The sequence below is a fragment of the Nycticebus coucang genome, chromosome 6 (genome assembly GCF_027406575.1).
Source record: "Nycticebus coucang isolate mNycCou1 chromosome 6, mNycCou1.pri, whole genome shotgun sequence".
Lineage (NCBI taxonomy): Eukaryota > Metazoa > Chordata > Mammalia > Primates > Lorisidae > Nycticebus > Nycticebus coucang.
The window spans coordinates 67,262,267-67,274,236 of NC_069785.1; the positions used below are offsets into that span (position 1 = coordinate 67,262,267).

General features: G+C 48.0%; 1 protein-coding gene and 1 non-coding gene across 2 annotated transcripts; one reads left to right on the top strand and one right to left on the bottom strand.

Annotated features, from left to right (window-relative positions):
- The first annotated feature begins 462 nt into the window (after positions 1-462).
- LOC128589562 (U1 spliceosomal RNA) lies at positions 463-618 on the top strand. Its single transcript, XR_008381104.1, has one exon. It is a non-coding gene; the product is annotated as a U1 spliceosomal RNA (small nuclear RNA).
- A 3,947-nt stretch (positions 619-4,565) lies between these two features.
- LOC128587269 (heterogeneous nuclear ribonucleoprotein A1-like) lies at positions 4,566-6,656 on the bottom strand. The gene is made up of 2 exons (XM_053593230.1): positions 4,929-6,656; positions 4,566-4,639 (listed from the first exon to the last, which is right to left on the bottom strand). The coding sequence occupies exon 1, from the start codon at positions 6,089-6,091 to the stop codon at positions 5,192-5,194; it is 900 nt and encodes a 299-aa protein (XP_053449205.1). The 5' UTR covers positions 6,092-6,656; the 3' UTR covers positions 4,566-4,639; positions 4,929-5,191.
- Positions 6,657-11,970: the final 5,314 nt, after the last annotated feature.

The following is an 11,970-nucleotide window of genomic DNA, read 5'->3' on the forward strand; positions in this document are numbered from 1 at the left end:
TTTTCGGCCGGGATCAGGTTTGAACTCGCCACCTCCGATATATGGGGCTGGCACCCTACTCCTTGAGCCACAGGTGCCACCATATTTATTTTGAGACAGAGTCTCACTATGTTGCCCTCCGTAGAGTGCCATGGTATCACATATCACAGCAACCTCAAACTCTTGGGCTCAAGCGATTCTCTTGCCTCAGCCTCCCAAGTAGCTAGGACAACAGGTGCCCGCCACAACGCCCAGCCATTTTTTTTTTTGCAGTTTTTGGCCAGGGCTGGGTTTGAACCCACCACCTCTGGCATATGGGCCAGTGCCCTACTCATTGAGCCACAGGCACCGCCCTCAGCCATTTTTTTAGTTGCAGTTATCATTGTCTAGCAGGCCTGGGCCACCTTTGGTGTATGTGGCTGGCACCCTACTCACTGAGCTACAGGCACCGAGCCAATGAAGTTAATTAAAATGAAATAAAGTATACTTATCTCGCTGGGAAGATACATGATCGGGAAGGTGGTTTTCCCAGGGCAAGGCTTATCCATTGCACTCTAGATGTGCTCACCCCTGCAATTTCCCTAAATGGGAGACCTTGACTGCATAATTTGTGGGGGACTGCATTGGTGTTCCCCCCGCCTTCTTTTTTTTTTTGTAGTTTTTGGCCGGGGCTGGGTTTGAACCCACCACCTCCGGCATATGGGGTCAGCGCCCTACTTCTTTGAGCCACAGGTGCCGCCCTCCCCCACCTTTTTTTGAGACAGAGTCTTATTTTGTCACCCTAGGTGGAGTGCCCTGACGTGGTAGTTCACAGTAACCTCAGACTCTTGGGCTCAAGTGATCCTCTTGCCTCAGCCTTCCAAGTAGCTGGGACTACAGGCACCCATCACAAAGCCCACCCACCACCAAAATTAGTGGGGCATTGAGATGGGCACCTGTAGTCTCAGCTACTCAGGAAGCTGAGGCAGGAGGATTGCTTGAGCTCAGGAGTTGGAGACCAGCCTGAGCAAGAGCAAGAGCAAGAACCCAACTCTACTAAAAATAGAAAAATATTAGGCCAGGCGAGGTAGCTCATGCCTGTGATCATAACACTTGGAAGGCTAAGGCAGGTGGATTGCCTGAGCTCACAAGTTCGAGACCAGCCTGAGCCAGAGCAAGACATCTCTAAAAATAGCCAGGCATTGTGGTTGTTGCCTGTAGTCCCAGCTACTTGGGAGGCAGAAGCAAGAGAATCACTTGAGGCCAGGCACAGTGGCTTATGCCTATAATCCTAGTACTCTGGGAGGCCAAGGCCCATGGATTGCCCTGAGCTCAAAGGTTCGAGACCAGCCTGAGCCTGAGCAAGACCCTGTAGTCCCAGGTACTCGGAAGACTGAGACAAGAGAAGCACTTGAGCCCAAGAGTTTGAGGTTGCTGTGAGCTATGATGCCACAGTGCTCTACTGGGGGCAACAGAGTGAGACTCTGTTTCAAAAAAAAAGGTTCATTTAACTACAATTTCCCAACTTTGTTTGTTTGTTTTTGCAGTTTTTGGCCAGCGCTGGGTTTGAACCCGCCACCTCAGGCATATGAGGCCAGCCCCCTACTCCTTTGAGCTACAGGCGCTGCCCAATTTCCCAACTTTGAAATCTGGAATAATTGATACTCTCCTGTGTGAGTCTACTGTTAGCTGATGATACTGGGTTGTTGTTTTTTTCTCTCTCCATTTCTCTTTGCAAATAGAGATAGCACATTATTATAAAACTAGTAATATTATTTCTTTTTTTTTTTTTTTTTTTTTTTTTTGTAGAGACAGAGTCTCACTGTACCGCCCTCGGGTAGAGTGCCGTGGCGTCACACGGCTCACAGCAACCTCCAACTCCTGGGCTTAAGCGATTCTCTTGCCTCAGCCTCCCGAGTAGCTGGGACTACAGGCGCCCGCCGCAACGCCCGGCTATTTTTTGGTTGCAGTTTGGCCGGGGCTGGGCTTGAACCCGCCACCCTCGGCATATGGGGCCGGCGCCCTACTCACTGAGCCACAGGCGGCGCCCCAGTAATATTATTTCAAAATGTCATTAAAAAAAAAAAAAGTTGTAGGGCGGCGCCTGTGGCTCAGTCAGTAAGGCGCCGGCCCCATATGCCGAGGGTGGCGGGTTCAAACCCAGCCCCGGCCAAACTGCAACCAAAAAATAGCCGGGCGTTGTGGCGGGCGCCTGTAGTCCCAGCTACTCGGGAGGCTGAGGCAAGAGAATCGCTTAAGCCCAGGAGTTGGAGGTTGCTGTGAGCTGTGTGAGGCCACGGCAGTCTACTGAGGGCCATAAAGTAAGACTCTGTCTCTACAAAAAAAAAAAAAAAAAAAAGTTGTAGGTCAGTGCCTGTGGCTTAGTGAGTAGGGCGCAGGCCCCACATACCAAGGGTGACGGGTTTGAACCCAGCCTCAGCCACACTGCAACAAAAAAATAGCAGGGCATTGTGGCAGGCACCTATAGTCCCAGCTACTTGGGAGGCTGAAGCAAGAGAATCACCTAAGCCCGAGAGCTGGAGGTTGCTGTGAGCTGTGATGCCACAGCACTCTATCGAGGGCAACAAAATGAGACTCAGTCTCAAAAAATAAATAAATACATAAATAAAAATAAAAACTTGTGTACCATAATTATAAAATTATTTCAAACAATTTCCCACAAAATCATATACATATTTAAATTTATTTATACATATTTAAATTTTTTAACAGCATTTCAGTTATTTTTATTAGGGCAAGTGTGTGTATCAAGCATAAGAGTACAATCTCTCTCTCTCTCTCTCTCTCTCACTCTACATGAGTGGCTCCATAGGTCTGGTCACAATATGCCCCCACAGTGGGGGCAAATCACCTTCCTTTCTAGCAAGAGGCAAAGCTTCAGTCAAAGGACCACCAGGTGGGTTTTCCTCTTACGGCTGCTTAACCTCTCCCAGCTGTCCCTCCACAATTTCTTCCACTGCTCTCTCTGGGCAAAGTAATCGGATACATTAGCTTCTCAGAAGGATGCTGGTCATCTACGCACCACTCTGGAACCTGGTAGCGCTCATATCTCTTATAAGAGGTACTTTCAGTGAAAACATGTATGATGAGAATATGATGGAGTCATTCAGACTAGGGCTGAGATGACACAGCTGATCTGGTCAATTTAGGTCCTAAGTAACCTTTTCCTCACATCTCTCATTCTTTTTTTGTTTTATTTTGCGGTTTCTGGCCGGGGCTGGTTTTGAACCCACCACCTCCGGCATATGAGACCAGCACCCTACTCCTTTGAGCCACAAGTGCCACCCACATCTCCCATTCTTGCTGTTTTGTAAATTCAGCTTTAACCTAAAATTGTATATCTTGAGTAGTTTAGAGCAATCAATTTAGGAGATTAACCTTTGAATTGGAATGCTGTTTTGGTCATGGATAAACCTGATTATTGTTTATTATGGGTCATGTGTTATGTGGATTACTAAGATAAAGATTAACCTGTTTCTTTTTATTTATTTATTTATTTATTTATTTTTTAGATAGAGCCTCACTATGTCACTCTTGGTAGAGTGCTGTGGCATCACAGCTCATAGCAACCTCAAACTCTTGGGCTTAAGAGATGCTCTTGCCTCAGCCTCCCAAGTAGCTGGGACTACAGGCGCCTACCACAACGCCCAGCTATTTTCTTTTCTTTTCTTTTTTTGAGACAGAGCCTCAAGCTGTCGCCCTGGGTAGAGTGTGGTGGTATCATAGCTCACAGCAACCTCAAATTCCTGGGCTCAAGCAATTCTCCTGCTTCTGCCTCCCACGCACGTAGCTGGGACTACAGGCACCCGCCACAACGCACGGCTATTTTTTTGGTTGGAGCCATCATTGTTGTCTGGAGGGCCTGGGCTGGATTCGAACCAGCCAGCTCAGGTGTATGTGGCTGGCGCCTTAGCCGCTTGAGCCACAGGAGCTGAGCCGCCCAGCTATTTTCTTGTTGCAGTTGTCATTGTTGTGTAGCTGCCCTGGGCCTCAGTGCATGTGGCTGGCACCGTAACCACTGCAGGTGTCATGCCAAGGTTAACACGATTTTAAACTGTGATTTTGGAAATGGAAAAACAAAATAGTCTTGGAGAGGCTACTCTCACTGTTCTCCACAATTGCCAGCTATCTGATAAAGTTTGGTAGATCTAGCCCCAGTCTCTGCATATTTGGCTGACAGTGACAGGTGGCCGGACCCTCTTTGTCCAATAACATTTATTTATTTATTTATTTTTTAAAAAGACACATTTATTCAGCGTCATGATCAGATTATTACATTTAGCAATCAACAGCATGGGTGCAAAAAAAAAAAAAAAAAATCTACGGGCGGCGCCTGTAGCTCAGTGAGTAGGGCGCCGGCCCCATATGCCGAGGGTGGCGGGTTCAAACCCAGCCCCGGCCAAACGGCAACAAAAAAAAATAGCCGGGCGTTGTGGCGGGTGCCTGTAGTCCCAGCTGTTCGGGAGGCTGAGGCAAGAGAATCGCCTAAGCCCAAGAGTTAGAGGTTGCTGTGAGCCATGTGATGCCACGCCACTCTACCCGAGGGCGGTACAGTGAGACTCTGTCTCTACAAAAAAAAAAAAAAAAAAAAAAAAAAATCTACATTAAAACCCTTTGCTGGAATGCTTTACACTTTCCACAAAACAGAAACTAAAATAACCTGTTATAGGGCGGCGCCTGTGGCTCAGTGAGTAGGGCGCCGGCCCCATATGCCGAGGGTGGCGGGTTCAAACCCAGCCCCGGCCAAACTGCAACAAAAAAATAGCCGGGCGTTGTGGTGGGCGCCTGTAGTCCCAGCTACTCGGGAGGCTGAGGCAAGAGAATCGCTTAAGCCCAAGAGCTGGAGGTTGCTGTGAGCCGTGTGACGCCACGGCACTCTACCCGAGGGCAGTACAGTGAGACTCTGTCTCTACAAAAATAAAAAAAAATAAAAAAAAATAAAAAATAACCTGTTATACAATTAGTCACAAATACAGTCCTCGAGTTTTTTGCCCATACACATGAGTATTGTCTAAAACATGTCTTCTTTGTAGCAGCTAGGGCCTGCCACCACCGTGCTTGGCTGAGTTCACAAATCTGTTGTAACCTGTAGCTTCCCTGTCACTTCTCTGGCTCTCCTCTCCTGCTAAGCTTTGTTTCCTGGGAATAATTAAAACCTTCTGCCACTGCCATAGCTACTGCTGCTACTGGAACCACCATAGCCACCTTGGTTTCATGGTTTGGCAAAGTATTGGCCGCCACCACCATAAGGGCCAGAGCTTCTGCCTCCAAAATTTCCCCCCTTCATAGGTCCAAAATTTGATGACTGATTGTTGTAATTGCCAAAATCATTGTAACTTCCACCACCTCCAAAATTGCTTCCATCATTACCAAATCCGTTGTAGCCATCCCCACTGCTACCATATCCACCACCACCACAGCTGCCACCAAAGCCACCGCGACCACTGAAGTTTCCTCCACTGCCAAAGTTGTCATTTCCACCAAAACCACCTCCACGACCCCCACCAAAGTTTCCAGAACCACTTCGACCTCTTTGGCTGGACGAAGCACCAGCCATCTCTTGCTTTGACAGGGCTTTCCTTACTTCACAGTTGTGGCCATTCACAGTGTGGTATTTCTGAATGACAGTCTTATCCACAGAATCATGGTCATCAAAGGTAACAAAAGCAAAGCCCCTCTTCTTGCCACTGCCTCGGTCAGTCATGATTTCAATCACTTCAATTTTCCCATACTGTTCAAAATAGTCTCTTGAGTGATGTTCTTCAGTATCTTCTTTAATGCCACCAACAAAGATCTTTTTCACAGTTAAGTGGGCACCAGGTCTTTGAGAATCCTCTCTGGAAACAGCTCTCTTTGGTTCCACAACTCTTCCATCCACTTTGTGTGGCCTTGCATTCACTGCTGCATCCACCTCCTCCACGGGGGCGTGTGTGACAAACCCAAAGTCCCTGGAGCACTTGGTGTTTGGATCTCTCATTACCACGCAGTCTGGGAGCGTTCCCCATTGCTCAAAATGGCTCCTCAGACTCTCATCAGTCGTTTCAAAGCTCAACCCTCCAATGAATAGCTTCCGCAGCTGTTCGGGCTCTTTAGGAGACTCTGACTTAGACATGACGGCAGTGGGAAGAGAGACTTTAACGATGCTTCCTCGGCAGCGTCCACAGGCAGAAAGGAGTAAGCTAACAAACGTCTCTCTCCAATAACATTTAGATGAACAACCTTACCAACCCCCCACCCTTCAGCCTCAGATGACCACCATTTTTTAATCTCTGTATGACTTTTTTTTTTGTAGAGACAGAGTCTCACTTTATGGCCCTCTGTAGAGTGCTGTGGCCTCACACAGCTCACAGCAACCTCCAAGTCCTGGGCTTAAGCGATTCTCTTGCCTCGGCCTCCCGAGCAGCTGGGACTACAGGTGCCCGCCACAACACCCGGCTATTTTTTGGTTGCAGTTTGGCCGGGGCAGGGCTTGAACCCGCCACCTTCGGTATATGGGGCCGGCGCCTTACTGACTGAGCCACAGGCGCCGCCCTCTCTGTATGACTTTTTTACAGTGCACATATAAATAAGAACATGCAGTATCTGTCTTTCTGTGCCTGGCTTGTTTCATTTAATATAATGTCCTCCAGGTTTATCCATGTTGTTGCAAATGTTAGATAGCATTTCCTTCCTTTTTAAGGCTGAATGGTATTCCATTGTGTATAAATACTACATTTTCTTTTTTTTGGTTTTTTTTTTGTCCGGGTCTAGGTTTGAACCCGCCACCTCCGGCATATGGGACCGGTGCCCCACTCCTTGAACCACAGGTGCCGCCCTACATTTTCTTTTTCTTTTTTTTTTTTTTTAGAGACAGAGTCTCACTTTATGGCCCTCGGTAGAGTGCTATGGCATCACAGCTCACAGCAACCTCCAACTCCTGGGCTTAAGCGATTCTCTTGCCTCAGCCTCCCGAGCAGCTGGGACTACAGGCGCCCGCCACAACGCCCGGCTATTTTTTGGTTGCAGTTTGGCCGGGGCCGGGTTTGAACCTGCCACCCTCGGTATATGGGGCTGGTGCCTTACTGACTGAGCAGTGTCTTTTTTAAAGAGAGAGTCTCACTATGTCCCCTCAGTAGAGTGCTGTGGCATCACAGCTTACAGCAACTTCAAACTCTTGGGCTTAAGCGATTCTCTTGCCTCCAGCCTCCGAAGTAGCTGGGACTACAGGCGTCCGCCACAACACCCGGCTATTTTTTGGTTGTAGTTGTCATTGTTGTTTGGCAGGCCTGGGCTGGATTCAAACCTCCCAACTCTGGTGTTATGTGGCTGACGCCCTAGCCACTTGAGTACTTGAGCTACAGGCACCAAGCCCAGTTTTTGTATTTTTAGTAGAGACAGGATCTCGCTTTTTTACTCAGTTGGTCTTGAACTCCTGAGCTTAAGCAATCCACCCACCTTGGCCTCCCAGAGTGTTAGTATCACATGCATGAGCCACTGAGGCCAGCCTAGCACTGAAATATTTCTATTTTTTTTTTTTTTTTTTGTGATTTTTGGCCAGGGCTGGGTTTGAACCCGCCACCTCTGGCATATGGGACTGGCGCCCTACTCCTTGAGCCATAGGCGCCACCCTGGCACTGAAATATTTCAAAGCAGAGAAAGCCTATGGATGGAGCCAGTAGCTATGAGTTGATGATCCATTGCATCATGCTTTTGACATTTTCCATAATAAAAATTTATTTATTTATTTAAGACAGAGTCTCCCTTTGTTGCGCTCAGTAGAGTACTGTAGCATCACAGCTCACAGCAACCTCAAACTCCTGGGCTTAAGCAATTCTCTAGCCTCAGCCTCCCAAGTAGCTGGGACTACAGGCGCCCACCACAATGCCCAGCTTTTTTTTTTAGAGAGGAGTTCTCACTCTGGCTCAGACTGGTCTCAAACTCCTGAGCTCAGGGCAATCCACCCACCTTGGCCTCCCAGAGTGCTGGAATTACAGTCGTGAGCCGGGCCCATAATAAAAATTTAAAAAACCAAACTTACAACAGCAACAACAAATCTCAAACCACTCCACTGACACATAACCCCCCCACTCCACAGAGACGCTCATGTCTAGGTCACCTCTGGTCTCTAAGTAGCTAAATCCAGAGTTGGCTTTTGTCCTGTTACGTAAATTCTGAAATGTTTGAGTTGACCGTTCCTTCCCCCCGCTCCCAGGGACACTGTCCTCTCTCCTTTTCTGTGTTCTCCTAGGGATTTTCTGGCCACTTCTTCTCAATGTCCTTTCCCAAGTTCACCAACTCTACCTGAACTCTAAATGTTTGAGCCTTGTCCCTACATCTCTAGCTGACCTCACTCATCCCCATGGATTTAAATATCATCTGTAGGGGGGCAGCTCCTGTGGCTCAAAGGAGTAGGGCGCCAGCCACATATGCCAGAGGTGGCAGATTCAAGCCCAGCCCCAGCCAAAAACTGCAAAAAAACCCAAAAACAAGTATCATCTGTAGGGCGGTGCCTGTGGCTCAATGAGTAAGGTGCCAGCCCCATATACTGGAGGTGGCGGGTTCAAACCCGACCAAAAAATAAAATAAAATAAAATAAATAAATATCATCTGTAGGGCCAGGAGCAGTGGCTCACACCTGGAATCCCAGCACTTGGGAGGCCAAATCAGGTGGATTGCCTGAGCTCACAGGCTCAAAACCAGCCTGAGCCAGAGTGAGACCCCCGTCTCTAAAAATAGCCAGGTGTTGTAGCAAGTACCTATAGTCCCAGCTACTCGGAGAGGCTGAGGCAAGAGAATCGCTTAAGCCCAGGAGTTTGAGGTTGTGAGCTATATCACAGCACTCTACCAAGGGTGACAAGGGAGACTCTGTCTCCAAAATAAAATTAATTAATTAATTAATTAATTAAATATCATCTGTAGTCTGATGGCTTCCAAAGTCTGGAGATAGGACCCCTTGAAGGTACAGAGCTGCATCCCAAGGCCAGCCAGATGTCTCTGTGGAAAGCCTCTATCTAACCTTTCATACAGGGACTTTTTTTTTCCTGAGACAGAGTCTCATTTTGTCACCCTCGGTAGAATGCCATGCTCACAGCAACCTCAAACTCTTGGGCTCAAGTGATTCTCCTGCATCAGCCTCCCAAGTAGCTGGGATTACTGGCACCTGCCACAATGCCCGGCTAAGTTTTGCTTTTTGTTTTTATTTTTTGAGACAGAATCTCAAGCTGTCACCTGGGTAGACTGCCATGGTGTCATAGCTCACAGCAACCTCCAACTCGGGCTCAAGCAATCCTCTTGCCTCAGTTTTTCTACTTTTTTTTTTTTTTTTTTAGTAGAGATGGGAGGTCTCACTTTTGTTCAGGCTGGTCTTGAACTTGTGAGCTCAAGTAATCCACTTGCCACGGCCTCCCAGAGTGCTAGGATTATAGGCATGAGCCACTGTGCCAACCATAAATTCTCGACTCCTACATTGTCTTGTTTATTTTATTTTATTATTATTATTTTTTTTTTGGCCGTTTTTGGCCGAGGCCGGGTTTGAACCCGCCACCTCCGGCATATGGGGCCAGCGCCCTACTCATTGAGCCACAGGCGCCGCAGGAACAGGAACCTTTGATTCCACCCCCCTCTAACCTGGTTCTTCCCCAGGCTGCCCCATCTCCATAAATAGTCCCATCCTCTTCAGTTGCTCTGGCAAGGTTGTGCCAATTACTTTCTTTTCCTCCCCTCTTCCCATCCTCATAGAAGTCCTGCCATTTCTGTCTTCAAAATGGGTATTACAGGCTTGGTGCCTATAGCTCAGTGGCTAGGGCACCAGCCACATACACCAGAGCTGGCAGGTTCTAATCCAGCCCAGGCCTGCCACAACCAAAAAATAGCTGGGTGTCATGGCAGGCACCTGTAGTCCCAGCTACTTGGGAGGCTGAGGCAAGAGAATTGCTTAAGCCCAAGGGTTTGAGGTTGCTGTGAGCTGCGATGTCACAGCACTCTATAGAGGGTGACATAGTGAGACTCTGTCAAAAAAAAAAAAGAAAGGGCGGCGCCTGTGGCTCAAAGGGGTAGGGCGCCAGTCCCATATGCCAGAGGTGGTGGGTTCAAACCCAGCCCTGGCCAAAAAAAAAATAAATAAATAAATAAAAAAAAAGGGGCGGCGCCTTTGGCTCAGTGAGTAGGGCGCCGGCCCCATATGCCGAGGGTGGCGGGTTCAAACCCAGCCCCGGCCAAACTGCAACAAAAAAAAAAAATAGCCGGGAGTTATGGCGGGCGCCCGTAGTCCCAGCTGCTCGGGAGGCTGAGGCAAGAGAATCGCGTAAGCCCAAGAGTTAGAGGTTGCTGTGAGCCGTGTGACGCCACGGCACTCGACCCGAGGGCGGTACAGTGAGACTCTGTCTCTACAAAAAAAAAAAAAAAGAAAAGAAAAATGGGTATTACCACAGCCTCCTGGTGGTCTCCTTGCTCCTTTCTTGCCCCTTTCAATCTAATCTCCTCCAAAAAGCCAGGTTTCATAGTTTATTTTATTTATTTTATTTTATTTCGTTTTTTTTTTTTAAGAGACAGCATCTCACTTTATTGCCCTCGGTAGAGCACCGTGGTATCATACAGCTCATAGCAACCTCCAACTCCCGGGCTTAGGCGATTCTTTTGCCTCAGCCTCCCTAGTAGCTGGGACTACAGGCGCCCGCCACAACGCCCGGCTATTTTTTTTTTTTTTGTGGTTTTTGGCCGGGGCTGGGTTTGAACCTGCCACCTCTGGCATATGGGACCGGCACCCTACTCCTCGAGCCACAGGCGCCGCCCCACACCTGGCTATTTTTTGTTGCAGTTTGGCTGGGGCCGGGTTCGAACCCGCCACCCTCAGCATATGGGGCCGGCGCCTTACCCACTGAGCCACATGCACTGCCCCAGGTTTCATATTTAAAAATATAAGTCATGTCATTATTCTACTTCAAATCCTCCAATGGCTTTTCTTCTCACTTGTAATAAAATCCGCCTTCCCCACCCCTACTGCACACAAGACCCTGCAGGACCCCAACCCTCGTTCCTCCAACTGCATCCTCTGCTCCTTTCCTTCCTGGGGCAGCTCTGGCTTCTTTTCAGGGTCTCAAACAGGACAAACTACTTTTTGCCTCAGGGCATCTTTTATTCCTGCTATTCCCTTGGCCTTCACCACGCTCCCCTAGATCTCCAGGGGGCCGGCTCCAGAGAGCCCTCAGGAGCATCTCTCCCTCCTGTGTATTTTCCTCACACTACCAGGTCTGTAATTAGCCCCTTGTTGTCTTGTTCACTGCAGTCCCAGGCACTGCTAGAATGAAAGCTCCGGGAGGGTCGGAAGCAAAGAGCCTGGGCCATAGTAAGCACTCAATGAATTTTTTTTTTACTGTGGTAAAATTCAATATATATATGCTCCGTGTGGGTATATATATATATATATATATATATATATATATATATATATATATGTACACACACACACACACATATATTTTTGTTTGTTTGTTTTTGTTTTTGTTTTTTTTTTGGGTTTTGGCCGGGGCTGGGTTTGAACCCGCCACCTCCGGCATATGGGACCGGCGCCCTACCCCTTGAGCCACAGGCGCCGCCCATACACATATATTTTTTAATTTTTATCTTGAGACAGAGTCTCACTCATTATGTCCCCCTTGGTAGAGTGTCATGGCGTTATAACTCACAGCAACCTCAAACACTTGGGCTTCAGCTATACTCTTGCCTCAGCCTCCCAAGTAGCTGGGACTACAGACACCAGCCACAATGCTTGGCTAGTTTTTCTATTTTTAGTAGGGATGGGGTCTGGCTCTTCCTCAGGCTGGTCTGGAACTCCTGAGCTCAAGCAATCCAAGCAATTTCAGCCTTCCAGAGTGCTGGGATTATAGACGTGAGCAACTTCAAACTCTTGGACTCAGGTGATACTCTTGTCTCAGCCTCCCATCAATGAATAATTTTTGAAATATGAAAGTGTTACAGTCCAGTTGGAGAGAGATAAACATATATGTATGAAAC